The 15,737-nt window shown below is 35.3% G+C and overlaps 1 protein-coding gene across 2 annotated transcripts in view; it reads right to left on the bottom strand.

Annotated features, from left to right (window-relative positions):
• Nucleotides 1–15,737, bottom strand: part of NPHP3 (nephrocystin 3) — a 45,534-nt gene that overhangs the window by 11,194 nt on the left and 18,603 nt on the right. For both annotated transcript variants that reach the window (XM_024761674.1, XM_024761676.1), the window contains exons 13-19: nt 15,331–15,428; nt 14,174–14,276; nt 13,665–13,747; nt 12,007–12,145; nt 9,446–9,610; nt 2,677–2,771; nt 1,978–2,100 (exon numbers count right to left, since the gene is read on the bottom strand). In XM_024761674.1, the coding sequence (XP_024617442.1) occupies nt 1,978–2,100; nt 2,677–2,771; nt 9,446–9,610; nt 12,007–12,145; nt 13,665–13,747; nt 14,174–14,276; nt 15,331–15,428 (806 nt within the window). The remainder of the gene's footprint in view (nt 1–1,977; nt 2,101–2,676; nt 2,772–9,445; nt 9,611–12,006; nt 12,146–13,664; nt 13,748–14,173; nt 14,277–15,330; nt 15,429–15,737) is intronic.

The raw sequence follows: 15,737 nt of genomic DNA, 5'->3' as shown, positions 1-15,737 counted from the left end.
TGACATAAATCACAGCAAGATCCTTTTTGACCACCTCCTAGAGAAATGGAAATAAAAACAAAAGTAAACAAATGGGACCTAATGAAACTTCAAAGCTTTTGCACAGCAAAGGAAACCATAAACAAGACCAAAAGACAACCCTGAGAATGGGAGAAAATATTTGCCAATAAAGCAACTGACAAAGGATTAATCTCCAAAATTTACAAGCAGCTCATGCGGCTCAGTAACAAAAAAACAAACAAACCAATTCGAAAATGGGCAGAAGACCTAAATAGACATTTCTCCAAAGAAGATATACAGACTGCCAATAAACACATGAAAGAATGCTCAACATCATTAATCATTAGAGAAATGCAAATCAAAACTACAATGAGATATCATCTCATACCGGTCAGAATGGCTATCATCAAAAAATCTAGAAACAATAAGTGCTGGAGAGGGTTTGGAGAAAAGGGAATACTCTTGCACTGCTGGTGGGAATGTGAATTGGTTCAGCCACTATGGAGAACAGTATGGAGGTTCCTTAAAAAACTACAAATAGAACTACCATATGACCCAGCAATCCCACTACTGGGTATATACCCTGAGAAAACCATAATTCAAAAAGAGTCATGTACCAAAATGTTCATTGCAGCTCTATTTACAATAGCCCGGAGATGGAAACAACCTAAGTGTCCATCATCGGATGAATGGATAAAGAAGATGTGGCACATATATACAATGGAATATTACTCAGCCATAAAAAGAAACGAAATTGAGCTATTTGTAATGAGGTGGATAGACCTAGAGTCTGTCATACAGAGTGAAGTAAGTCAGAAAGAGAAAGACAAATACCGTATGCTAACACATATATATGGAATTTAAGGGAAAAAAATGTCATGAAGAACCTAGGGGTAAGACAGGAATAAAGACACAGACCTACTGGAGAACGGACTTGAGGATATGGGGAGGGGGAAGGGTGAGCTTTGACAGGGCGAGAGAGAGTCATGGACATATACACACTAACAAACGTAGTAAGGTAGATAGCTAGGGGGAAGCAGCCGCAAGGCACAGGGATATTAGCTCGGTGCTTTGTGACAGCCTGGAGGGGTGGGATGGGGAGAGTGGGAGGGAGGGAGACGCAAGAGGGAAGACATATGGGAACATATGTATATGTATAACTGATTCACTTTGTTATAAAGCAGAAACTGACACACCATTTTAAACGAATTATACTCCAATAAAGATGTAAATAAAATAAAATAAAATAAATAAATTATGAGAAGTGAGTAAATTTCTAGGTGAGACAGAAAAACACCCTCGTAGGGCTTAGAGATCAGAAGGTTGTCTCAGAAAAAGGTGGTTCTGTCAGAGGCAAATTCAAACACACCAAGAGAGATAATAAGACAGTTACGAAGGACTTCCCTGGTCGTCCAGTGGTTAAGACTCAGTGCTTCCACCGCAGTGGGCAAGGGTTCAATCGCTAGTCGGGGAAATAAGATCTCACATGCCATAGGGCACAGCCAAAAAGACAAAATAAAAATTAAAAAAAAAAAAGACATTTATGAAAAAGGGTAATCCTTTCTTTAAATTCTGACACTAGTCAGATTCTCTGTAGAGCCCAGAGTCTGTTTTGAAGGCTATACTTTGAAATATCTGAATATCGTGAGAGGCAGACATCATGAACCGCCTCTCTGGGTGGTCTGGATTTAAACCTGCTTCAGTGAAAGATTAAGATACAAAGCTATCTCAAGAGTATTCCAGGTCTGATTTTATGAAAACTGCAATACTCTATCTTTCTTGTTTACCTCTTGGAAAAGGTAGATGTTGTGGCAATTTGCAAATTGTATTAAAATTTCTCCCACACCGTTTTATACTTCAGTTACCACTGAAACTGGACTAATTTTTAAATGAAGAATGCCATTTTTCTTTGTTACACTGAACAACTGTTTAAATCTGTTTTTCTGGGAAAAGGTGTCCTACAAATAAGTTTCTTACCTTTTATAGAGGTTTTGAGACACAAAGAGGTTAAGAAGGCAATCGTGCAGCTTCTGTTTACTTCCCTGCTGCTGGAATAGCCAAGGCAGTTCATCTGCACTCCTCCAAGTCACTCGGTCCTGACTATTAGAAGAGAAGGGATAACATTCAATAATTGCTACAATTAGATCACTTTAAAAGGCTACAGACAAATGCTAAAGGAGGAGAGAGACATTTGAGGTATATCTCTGACTCTGAGTATAATCTAATGCTGAGAAAGCTAGGTCAAAATCAGAAACTTGACCAATCTAACTATGAAAACAAAGTGATATTCAGGACCACTGACCAAACTCTAAAGTTTATTTTCCTAAAATTGAACTATTAAAAAAAACATAAATAGACACAAATATACACACACAGGTATAAACAGACACACACATATTTTTAAACTATTTAAACTATTTAACTAGAATAAAATAAAAATAATAAAATGATCCTGCATTGATACCACTTAAGTTTAAATCTTCAGCATAATATTAAAAGACTTACTTACATAATCATCTTTTGTTCTTTTGGCATTAACAGAATAGGAGAGGACTTAACCTTTTAAAATAATAAGGAAATTTTTATACATTAAGTTACACAAGAAAGAGAAATAAGGACACAGAGGTAGAGCGTGTTGCAGAAGCTACAGAAAAACAACATGGACATTTATAATACCTTAGCTGCATGGTGAAATAGTTGGTTAGCTTTTGCCTATATGAAGAAATAATGGTGGGACCTTCCATGTACTCTAGTCTCACTGTTTCCCAAGCCTATGGAGAAAAAGAAAAAACATTACAGTCTATTTTCTGTAAGTCACTGTACAATCTAACAATGAATTTGTAAAAAGAAATTTATAATTATTTCAATTTTATAGTTGTATAATAGAAAGAGCATTAGAATACTTTAAAATTTGGTATATATTTATGTGATAAACTGACATGAGAATTCCTGTAAGAACTCAAAATATAATTCAATTCAAACTTCTGGTGAACACATTAAAAATCTGAAATGTGTTTTGCAAAAGTACTAAAAAGAGCAAATTATATTTAAGTGATATACAATAAAGGAGAAAGATAAGCCTGTGAAATTACAAACATTCCACACCTGCATATATAACACAGCATACTCAAGTGAAAGACTTCATTTACATTTGTTTACATGTATAAATCAACCATGGCATTGCAGATGATAAGAATTATATTGGTATCTCTGTGGTATCTGTTGTGATTTCTCCTATTTCTTGTTTCATTTGGGTCTTCTCTCTTTTCTTCTTGGTGACTCTGGCCAGAGGTTTGCCAATGTTTTAAATTTATTTATTTAGTTTTATTTTTGGCTGCATTGGGTGTTTGTTGCTGCACACGGGCTTTCTCTAGTTGTGGTGAGTGGGGGCTACTCTTCGTGGCAGTGTGTGGGCTTCTCATTGCAGTGCCTTCTCTTGTTGCAGAGCACGGGTTCTAGGTGCACAGGCTTCAGTAGTTGTGGCGTGCGGGCTCAGTAGTTGTGGCTCATGGGCTCTAGAGTGAAGGCTCAGTCACTGTGGCACAGGGGCTTAGTTGCTCTGCGGCATGTGGGATCTCCCCAGACCAGGGCTTGAACCTGTGTCCCCTGCATTGGCAGGTGGATTCTTAACCACTGTGCCACCAGGGAAGTCCCGAGGTTTGTCAATTTTGTTTACCCTTTCAAAGAACCAGTTCTTGATATTATTGATTTTTTCAATCTCGATTTTATTTATTTCCTCTCTGATCTTTATTATCTCCTTCCTTCTGCTGACTTTAGGTTTTGTTTGTTCTATTTCTAATTCTTTTATGTGGTGGGTTAGGTTGTTTATTTGAGATTTTTCTTATCTCTATGAACTTCCCTCTAAGAACTGCTTTTGCTGCATCCCATAGATTTTGTATGGTTGTGTTTTCATTGTCATTTGCCTCAAGGTATTTTTAAATTTCTTCTTTGATTTCACCATTGACCCACTGGTTTTTCAGTAGTATGTTGCTTAGTCTCCATGTAATTGTTTTTTTTCTCATTTATTTTTCTGTGGTTGATTTCTAGTTTCATGACATTTGTGGTCAGAAAAGATGCTTGAAATAATTTCTATACTTTTAAATTTGTTGAGACTTGTTTTGTGCCCTTGTATGTGGTCAATCCTAGAGAATGTTCCATGTGCACTTGAAAAGAATGTGTATTCTGCTTTATTTGGGATGTAATGTCTTGAAAATATCAATTAAGTCTAACTGTTCTATTGAATCATTTAGGATCTCTGTTGCCTTATTGATTTTCTGTCTCAAAGATCTGTCCATTGATGTGAGTAGGGTATTAAAATCTCCAACCATTATTGTACTCCCATCAATTTCTCCTGTTATGTCTATTAGTATTTATTTTATGTATTTGGGTGCTCCTATATTGGGTGCATATATGTTGATGAGTGTAATATCCTCTCCTTGTATTGATCCTTATATCATTATATAGTGTCCTTCTTTATCTTTCTTTATAGCCTTTGTTTTAAAGTCTATTTTGTCTGATATGAGTATTGCAACCCCACTTTCTTGTCATTTCCATTTGCATGAAATATCTTTTTCCATCCCCTCATTTTCAATCTATATGTGTCCTTTGCCCTAAAATGGGTCTCTTGTAGGCAGCATATTGTCAGCTCTTGTTTTTTTCTCCAATCTGCCACTGTGTCTTTTGACTGGAGCATCTAGTCCATTGACAGCTGAGGTAATTATTGATAGATATGTATTTATTGCCATTTTAAACCTTGTTTTCCCATTGATTTTATATTTCTTCTTTGTCCCTTTCTTTTTCTTTTTGTTTTTCCTTTCATGGTTTGATGATTTTCTTTTGTATTATGCTTACGTTCTCTTCTTTTTGGTTTTTGTGAGTCTATTGTAATTTTTTGATTTATGGTTACCCTGTTTTTCAAGTATGTTAACCCCTTCCTATATCTACTTGCCTTACACTGGTAGTTACATAGGCTTAAACACATTCTAGAAAAAAAAATCTACATTTTCTTATGCTCTTCTCCCATGTTTTATGATTTTGATGTTCTTTTTTACATCTTCACGTTTGTCCTTTTGTTGTTTGTTGTGGTTCATGTGTGATTCTGTGAATCACCACTCTCACAGAAATTGTTCTTTTTAATCTGTGTACTGGCTTATTTAAGTGATTTACTTTCCAATTGTGGTTTTCTCTTCCCTAGAGTCTTACTTCTTTTCTATTTAGATAAGATCTTTCAATATTTCCTTTAGTATAGGTTTAGTTTTTGCTTGTCTGAAAAATTTTTATCTCTCCTTCTATTCTAAATGATAATCTTGGTGGGTGGAATTTCCTAGGTTGCAGGTTTTTCCCTTTCAGAACTTTGAATATATCTTGTCACTCCCTTCTGGCTTGTAACACTCCTGTAGAGAAATCAGCTGATAGCCTTATGGGGGTTGCCTTGTAATCAACTCTTTGTTTTTCTCTTGCTGCCTTTAGAATCATCTCTTTATGTTTAACTTTTGCCATTTTTAGTATAATATGTCTTGGTGTAGGTCTGTTTGGGTTTATCTTGTTTGGGACCCTCTGTGCTTCCTGAACCTGGATATCTGTTTCCTTCTTTAGGTTTGGGAAGTTTTCAGCCATAATTTCTTCAAATACATTTTCAATCCCCTTTTCTCTTTCTTCTACTTCTGGGATCCCTATTATGCATAGATTGGCATGCTTTATATTATCCCATAGGTCTCTTATATTGCTTTCATTTTTTTTTTTCATTTGTCTTTCTGTCTGCTGTTCTGATAGGGTGATTTCCATTAGTCTATCTTCCAGATCATTTATTCATTCTTCTGCATTATTCATTCTGCTATTCATTGTCTTAAGCTCAGTTTTCATTTCAGCAAGTGAATTTTCTAATCTTTCTTGGCTCTTCCTTATAGTTTCTAGTTCCTTTTTACAGTAATCTGTATTTCTATCAATAGTCCTTCTTAATTCCTTCAGTATTTTCATTATCTCTTTTTTGAACTCAGTGTCTATTAGACTGAAGAGGTCTGTTTGTTCTTTAAGAGGAATTCTCTTGATCTTTTAATTGGGAGTGGTTCCTCTGATTCATTTTACTTATATTTCTCTTGCTCTATGAGTTTAGGAGAAACAATTGTCTACTGTGGTCTTGGAGGGCTATTTTTACATGGCAGCATCCCTGAGTAGGCTGTGTGGGTTTAATATTTTTTGGTGCAAGGCTGTAAGAGAATACTATGAACAATTACATGCCAACAAATTCAACAACCTAGAAGAAATGGACAACTTTCTAGAAACATACAACCCATTAAAACTGAATCAAGAAGAAATAGGTAACTTGAACAGACTGATAACTAGAAGTGAAATAGAATCTGTAATTTAAAAACTCCCTACAAACAAAAGTCCTGGGTCAGATGGCTTCACAGGGGAATTCTACTGAATGTACAAGGAAGAACTTATACCAATCCTTCTCAAACTCTTCTCAAAGACTGAAGAGGAAGGAACACTCCTAAAAACACTCTGTGAAGCCACCATCACCCTGATACGAAAACCAGACAAAGACACTACTAAAATAGAAAATTACAGGTCAATATCTTTGATGAATATAGATGCAAAAATTCTCAACAAAAATGTTAGCAAACTGAATCCAACAACACATAAAAAAGATCATACACCACAATCAAGTTGGATTCATCCCAGGGTCACAAGGATGGTTCAACATACGCAAATCAATCAATATGATACACCACATCAGCAAAAGAAAAGACAAACATCACATGATCATCTTAATAGATGCAGAAAAAGCGTTTGAGAAAATTCAATATCCAATCATGATAAAAACTCTTACCAAAGTGGGTACAGAGGGAACATATTTCAACATAATAAAAGTTATTTATGACAAACCAATAGCCAATATAATACTCAATGGTGAAAAGATAAAAGCTTTCCCGCTAAAATCTGGAAGAAGACAAGGGTGACCACTCTCACCACTTCTCTTCAACATAGTATTGGAAGTCCTAGCCACAGAAGTCAGACAAGAAAAAAAGTAAAAGTATTCAAATTGGTAGGGAAGAGTTAAAATTGTCATTATATGCAGATGACATGATACTATATATAGAAAACCTTAAAGACTCCATACAAAAACTATTAGAACTGATGAACAAATTCAGTAAGGTAGCAGGATACAAGATTAACATACAGAAATCCATTGCATTTCTATATACTAATAATGAAACATCAGAAAGGGAATGTAAAAAAACAAACAAAACAATCCCTTTTAAAATCACATCCAAAAAAAAAAAATATGGAGGAATAAACCTGACCCAGGAGGTGAAAGACTTTTATGCTGAGAACTACAAAACATTAATAAAGGAAACTGAAGATGATTCAAAGAAATAGAAAGATATCCCATGCTCTTGGATTGGAAGAATTAATATTGTTAAAATGGCCATACTACCAAAAGCAATCTACAGATTTAATGTGATCCTAGTCAAATTACCCATGACATTTTTCAAAGAACTAGAACAAGTAATCCTAAAATGTATATGGAACCATAAAAGACCCAGAATTGCCAAAGCAATTCTTAGGAAAAAGAACAAACCCTCCCAGACATCAGACAACACTACAAAGCTATAGCAATCAAAAACATGGTATTGGCACAAAAACAGACATATGGATCATTGGAACAGAATAGAGAGCCCAGAAATAAACCCAGACACCCACTGTCAATTAATCTTCAACAAAGGAGGCAAGAACATACAATGGGGAAAAGACAGTCTCTTCAGCAAGTTGTGTTGTAAAAGTTGGACAGCCACATGTAAGTCAGTGAAGTTAGAACACACCCTCACACCATACACAAAAATAAACTCAAAATGGCTTAAAGATTTAAATATAAAAGACATGATACCATAAAACTCCTGGAAGAGAACATAGGCAAGACATTCTCTGACATAAATCGTACCAAAGTTTTCTTAAGTCAGTCTCCCAAGGCAATAGAAATAAAAGCAAAAATAAACAAACAGGACCTAATCAAACTTACAAGCTTCTGTACAGCAAAGAAAACCATAAAAAAACCAAAAAGACAACCTATAGACTGGGAGAAAATATTTGCCAATGATGCGACCAACAAGGGCTTAATTTCCAAAATATACAAACAGCTCATACAACTCAATAAAAAAAAAGCAACAGAATCAAAAAATGGGTGGAAGACCTAAATAGACATTTCTCCAAAGAAGACATACAGATAGCCAATAGGCATGTGAAATTATCTCATCATCGTTAATTATGAGAGAAATGCAAATCAAACTACAATGAGGTACCACCGCACATGAGTTAGATGGCCGTCATTAAAAAGTCTACAAATAACAAATGCTGGAGAGGGTGTGGAGAAAAGGGAACCCTCCTACACTGTTGGTGAGAATGTAAGTTGGTGCAGCTACTATAGAAAACAGTATGGAGGTTCCTTAAAAAACTAAAAATAGAATTGTCATAATCCAGCAATCTCACTCCTAGGCATATTTCTAGACAAAACTATAATTCAAAAAGATATATGCACCCCTATTGTGAACATAGGGGTGCATATTTCTAGACAAAACTATAATTCAAAAAGATATATGCACCCCTATGTTCACAATAGCACTATTTACAATAGCCAAGACATGGAAAAAATCTAAATGTCCATTGACAGATGGACATTCATGAAAAAGAATGAAATAATGCCATTTGCAGAATGGATGGACCTAGTGATTATCATACTAAGTGAAGTAAGTCAGAAAGAGAAAGACAAATACTGTATGTGGAATCTAAAATATGACAAAAATGAACATATCTGTGAAACAGAAACAGATTCACAGACACAGAAAACAGATTTATGGTTTCCAAAGGGAAGGGTGGGGGGAGAGGGAAGGATCGGGAGTTTGATATCAGCAGATGCAAACTAGAATATGGAAAAAAAAAGTTATATTAGTCATTATTTACTATGTGCTAGACATCATGTCTAGGACCTTACCAGGATCAATTAATTATTTACCACCTCAATTAATTATCTTTACAACCCCTGAGGTAAGCTGCAAACATCTGCCCAAGGCTCAGAGAACTTGCCCAAGGTTACATTAAGCTGTGAAGAGCTGGGCTGTGTATTGAGGCAGAGTGACTTACAGAGCCCAAGTTCTTAAAACATATATAATATACCAGCAATTCAATGAAATATAAAATTGAAAAAACTACCTTTTAAAGTAATAGCCATTTCACAAAGGTATTTACTTCATAAGAATAATATTAGCCAAATTTGGTATCTAACCTAAAATCACTGGAAAAAATTTTTGTAATGCCAAATTTGAGATTTCAATTTTGTCTTGTAATTGAAATATTTAAAATGATGTGGTATTATATAGCATAATACATATGCGATGATATGTGGACATTTCAATAAGTGAAAAAACCTTATTAAGATAATATTTACCTGTAGATGTTGAAACTTGAGCAAACCACAACCATAAGTCAACAAACACATTTTGTGTAAACTGTGAATAAGGGAGGTCAAGACAGCCCAGGATAACTCAGGATAGAATTCCATCAATTCTGATTCACTCAACCCATTGTGGCTAACATTTACAAGGCAGAGAATCTAGGGAGAAAAAAGAATTAACAATGATTATAAAGCACTTCTATTAGTAACTAACAGCCATTATTTCCACAATTCTTTTAAACTTATTAACTTATTTGAATTTATCATTCAAGTGATTTAATAAACTAAGAAACAGATTTCTTAAAATAAAACACACTTTCCAAAAGGCACTAATAAGATAGTGTACATATAAAGTCTAGCACACCAAAGATAACACACATATAGAAAAAGTTTAGTGAAAATTAAAACTGCAGGAAATGTATTATTAAAACTAATGACAGAGTTCTGATTCTGAGAAGATGGTGGAAGAAAACAGTCCTCCTACTACAAATGCCTGTTAATGTCACATAACACGTAACAAAACATTTCCAAAAGCACAACTGAACCTGCAGAAAAGAAAGGGAAATCCCCCAAGTATCCCAAATAAATAGGAAACTGAAAATTAGAGGGCTAAGTGCTGGAGCTGCTGTCCCTGGGTGAAGTGAGGAGAGAGGATAAGCAACAGTCTCGTAACTTAGCTTGGGTTTTCACACCCACAGTCAGGATGGAAGGGGAGCCTTTAAGCTCTGTGAAGCAAATGAGCTGGAACTATGATAGAATGCTTGCCAACACAGGGACCTTTCAAAGGCTGTCCCCTTAGTGATGGAGTGCCTGAGGGAAACAGCGAACAGACAGAAGACTGTGGGCTTAGAGGCAGAATGAAAAGTCAAACCCAGGGGAACCCCCAACCTGAGAAATAGACATAAAAATGGATCCAGGTTAAAACTATAAGAGTTCTGCAAGGTTGCTAGTAAATTTCCAAAAACTAAATTGAATAACCAGAAACAAACAATTTTAAAATGTTATTTTAACTATAAAGTCCTTAGAAACAAATTTTAACAAAAGATGTTTAAGACTTTTATGGGGAAGAAGATAAAATGTTATTGATAATCATCATTCAAGAAGATGACTAAATAAATGGAGAGCTATTTAGCTTTCCATGAAGGAGAAGACTTATATGATAATTTCCCCCAACTTAGCCTCTAAATCCAATGCAACTACAATTAAAATTGCATATTGACAGGAATAAAGACACAGACCTACTAGAGAATGGACTTGACGATATGGGGAGGGGGAAGGGTAAGCTGTGACAAAGCGAGGGAGTGGCATGGACATATATACACTACCAGACGTAAAACAGATAGCTAGTGGGAAGCAGCCGCATAGCACAGGGAGATCAGCTTGGTGCTTTGTGACCACCTAGAGGGATGAGATAGGGAGGGTGGGAGGGAGGGAGATGTAAGAGGGAAGAGATATGGAAACATATGTATATGTATAACTGATTCACTTTGTTATAAAGCAGAAACTAACACACCATTGTAAAGCAATTATACTCCAATAAAGATGTAAAAAAAAATTGCATATTGAGTTTCCATGGCACTTTGCTGAGCCAATTCTAAAAATACATGTGGGAAATTAGCCAAGACAACTGTGGAAAATATTAAGAGGGGGTTTGCCTAACCAAAGTTCTAATAGTTAAGACAGTGGTATTGACAAGGAATAGTAAATTGGAACAGAAGAGCCTAGAAACAGACTCTTGTTTATATGTGAGCTTGATATTTGACAGATGGCATTCCAAATCAGTAGAAAAGATGTATTAAGTACAATGAACAATTAACTAGCTGTATTTTAAAAGATTGAGAAGTAGGTTCCTGGGAATTCCCTGCCGTGGCCCAGGTTCAATTCTTGGTCAGGGAATTAAGATCCCGCAAGTCATGTAGCTAAAAAAAAAAAAAAAAAAGAAGTAGATTCCTTCCTCACACAATAAATAAAAATATATCATATGAGTTAAGGACTCACACATGAAGAACAAAATTATAAAATATTTTGAAGGGAAAAAAATATAAGAATACTTTTATGATAGCAAAGGATTAAAAAAAAATGAGATACAACAGGCATAAGCCATGAAAGAAACTGTTGATAAATCTGACTTCATTAAAATAAAACTTTGTATAATTACACCATAAAGTTAAAAGACAAGAACAGGAAAAAGACACTGATTTGCAAACTCTATAACAAAGGATTTGTATTCAATATGTAGAACATTTAAAAACTCCTAACAGATCAACAAGAAAAAGTCAACTCCGTTAAAAAATGGGTAAAGGACTTGAACAAGCAATTCACCTAAGAGGAAACAAGAATAACCAAGAAGCATGAAAAGATGAAAAATCTCCATGATAATCAGGAAAATGCAAATTCCCTGAGATATCACTTCTGGCCACAGCACACTATGGTAGTGGGTATAGTATATGCTCGAATCATATTTAGCATTACACGGATTTACTGTTTACTTCAATTCACACACAAATACAAACAAGGCAAAATAATCTTCACTTTATAAGTTTACTACACTTTACCTGTTTCATTAGCTCTTTATCCATATCATTTGTCATGGACTCCTGGATAGATCGAAGAACAAGTCTATATAATGAAACAGTATCTTGACACTGGAAACACTGAAGAAGGATTTTATCTAAATTGCCTGCTCTCCCAGCACTGTTGGAATTGAGAACAGATTTAATTTCTTACAGTCTGCCAACATCTGCGAAAAATTTGGGGTAAATAAAAACAGTGCTCTATTTTAACTCTGTTTTGTACTGTTTAACTGATAACAACAGGAATTCAATAAAACATGGCACAGGAAAACATTAGTTTTATGGGGCTGCTAGAGTCATCACAGTTATTTTAGTGTATTACCATTTAATTCAATTCAATAAACATATGCTGGGACTTAGCTATGTATCAAGTAATTACTATACATTATGGAACATAAAAATGAGTAAGACATGGTTCTTATCACCTAGAGGCATGCTGCCTACATACAGGAAGCAGGAAAATAATTATAAATAAGTATTATTAGTTAGCCATGCAAATTAAATTTAAAAAAATAGAACCAGAATTTGGAAAACATCAGGCTAAAGAAAATCAGTAAATGGGGTTTGGTTTAAAATATTACACAATATTTACCAGTAGTTTCCTTTTTAAATACAAAGATATGCAAAGAATAGGGAAAAAACAAAAAAATGGTTCCATAGTCCCTCTTAAAAGAGATAATTTCAATAACTATTATGAAAGGCATGACTCTTGAACTGTACTTATGCAAGCCACTGATGTTCACAGATGTACCGCCACAACTCTGGGGACAGCAAAAATATCAAATATCATGGACAATTCAAAGTTTCAGAAGATTTTTTTCGTTTCAAATTTGGTGCTTCAGGTGAGAATGTGGAATTAAGAGACAAGAGTACTAGATTTAGTGTCTAGAATATGATTTGTGCTAGGATTACAACCTACTGTAATGAATACCAAAGCAAGTGTTGATCTTTTTACCTCTGGTTGCGAACAGACAGAGTAGGTGAGGCTGTACTGAAGAAGAAGTAAAAGTAGTAAAACTCTCTACTGCTTATCTAAAGGCAAATTATGAATGGATTTCTAAAATAGAAGACCAATTGTAAGATGAAAGGCTTATCAGGACGTGGGAACAGAGACAATTAAAAATTCCTACCTACATACCTACCTACTGATAGTGAAAGACACCTGAAATAACATTTTTATGCCTTAATTGTCTCCTCACTTTCTCAAAGCTAGGGGCCTCAAGGAGGCGACAATGAGCACTTCTGGGTGGGCCCCAAATTGAGGGCAAAGATGGCCTTCTTTTGCAGTTGTCTCCTCACTTTCTCAAAGCTAGGGGCCTCAAGGAGGCAACAATGAGCACTCCTGGGTGGGCCCCAAATTGAGGCCAAAGATGGCCTTCTTTTGCAACCTCCAGTCAGGAGAAGGTTATTGTGATGAAAACCAGACAGATATATCCAACAAGTTCTGATATTCAAGGACTAGCAGCAATCTTCAGTCATAAGTCACATTCTCATGGTTGTTAGTATCACTGTTAGAATAAACAGAATCTTAGTGGCCCAAGAGATTGTCATAATGATCAGTTTTCAGTTTCACACGGTGAAGAAGCGTTCTGCAGCAAACACAAACATGCTGAAGATGACATAAAATAACCACCACTTACCACGCAATCATTTTGCCGAAAAGAGTGACATAAAGGGCATTGCAGGTTGTAGCAGAACGACAGTGTCGTTCTAGCTTCTTCTCCTGCACCAGTTTACCAAAAAACAAAACAGAAATACAAAACCACCCTGGAATTAAGCGGTCTTTACAACCAAGCCATCAACAAATATCCCTGCAGAAATAACACGGTTCCTGCCACCTCATCAGCGGCATCACTGCCGTGTGGTAGGTACTGGACCACAGATGCCGTCAACATGCAAATGCTATTTTGCTTTTAAAATACTGCTTAATATAATACAGTAAACCTTAAGACCAAAGTCTTTTTTATTGCTTCTTCTATATCTGTTATTAGTTTAAGAGTAAATGCATTTAAAAAAGTAATTATTACTAAGTTCCAATTTTCCTTAGAACCATATAGAGTACTAAATTGAATTTTAAGTCTCATATAAGGTGTTTTTAAAAGGAAAGCTATAGAGAGTAAAAGAAAGCAGCAAAATTAAAAATACTTACCTGCTCTTTACTCAGTTTAATGTCTACAGAGTGGCATTCTGCGATTATAATAGATTTTGCATCTTTAGGATTTAAAGGGTCAAGATGAAGTGTAGGCCACAACCTTTTATTTAAAGAAAAGAAAAATGAAATTCTCTTTTAATAATACAACAAAGCTGTAATCTACCCAAAAGACTAGTCAAAGTCCATTACAAGAATTAACTTTTTATACTGCCTTCATAAAATAAACAAAATTAATCTCTGTTAATCATATTAATAGTATTTCATTTTTTAGCAATTAATCACAACAAACACTGTTATAAATAGCTTATACACGAAGTGTATAACATTTCCAGTTCTATACCATCAGTAAAACAACACAGGTATTAGTGCCTGTGAGGAATAGTGTCAGACAGTCTTCGTCCACAGATTACTTGTAATCCAATTAGAATTTACACCCTACAACATCCATTCTCAATGGGGAGGTGAAAATTGTTTGTTGGGGAGGGGAAATCTTACTCTTTTTATGCATAAAGCACAAATATACACACATATCTATTTATATTCATGAATTGATATATGATATATGTATGGTATTAACACTTCTTGGTAGGTGATTAGGAAGAAAATCACTAACGGGCTCCTAGGGTGGGGAGGCAATAATAGGTCAAGAAACACTGCCTTACAGAACTCAACCACTGCAGTCCTTTTTGAGGACTGTTAAGGTGAGCTTACATTTCAGGACCACAGGTCTCTGGTCTATTTTTCCTAGCCCGGCCTTCCCCGTTTTCCTCACCCATAAATTTAACTGCCTACTAGACATCACCAATTGGAGCTACAATCGGCAACTCAAACAGACCATGTCCAAAGACAAAAGTCATGACCTTTGCTCCACAAACCTGCCCATCCTTTGTGTTTCCCATCTTAGTTCATGGAACCACAGTTTACTTAATTTCTCAAGCCAGAAACCTGGGAGCTATCCTAGCTTTCTTTCTCACATCTCTGATCTAACCTCCCACCAAATCCTATAGATTGCATCCTTTTCTTGAATTTGTCCACTTCTCCCCATCCTCACTGACATCATATGAAAAATATGAGAAATACACATATCAAAAACCTTTCTTTGTTTATACTTTAAAAAGTTCATGTAATCTGAAAGAATTAAATTTAGCACTTACCTCCATGCTGGAGGGCATGTTTCCACATTCACAGAAACAATTACTCTTACATTCACTGGCAGTGGATCTATCAGCCATTTCATGTGTTTTTCAACTTGCTTAAAAATATAAAAACAAAATTCCATCTATTAATTCAAAATATTTCAAAAGCAACCCAATAACAGCTCCCCAAGTAAAATGAAATTCTCATTAAATTTCTCATTATTATTAAGGATAAAATCTTATTTTTTGGATGATTTATCTCAGAATATTAGAAGAACAAGTGGCAAAACACTACTATCACTGATCTGAATTCTGGGCATGTAAGGAAATGTCAAGGCCCTAAAACCATGTCAAAATGAACAATATTTGCTAATTGTGAAAATACAGTTGGTCCTTCCCAATAAGATACTAACATCTACTGGCAT

The sequence above is a fragment of the Neophocaena asiaeorientalis genome, unplaced genomic scaffold, assembly GCF_003031525.2.
Source record: "Neophocaena asiaeorientalis asiaeorientalis breed wild unplaced genomic scaffold, Neophocaena_asiaeorientalis_V1.1 scaffold401, whole genome shotgun sequence".
NCBI lineage: Eukaryota > Metazoa > Chordata > Mammalia > Artiodactyla > Phocoenidae > Neophocaena > Neophocaena asiaeorientalis.
The sequence above is the reverse complement of the archived record's forward strand: the minus strand, read 5'-3'. Positions and strand labels throughout refer to the sequence as shown.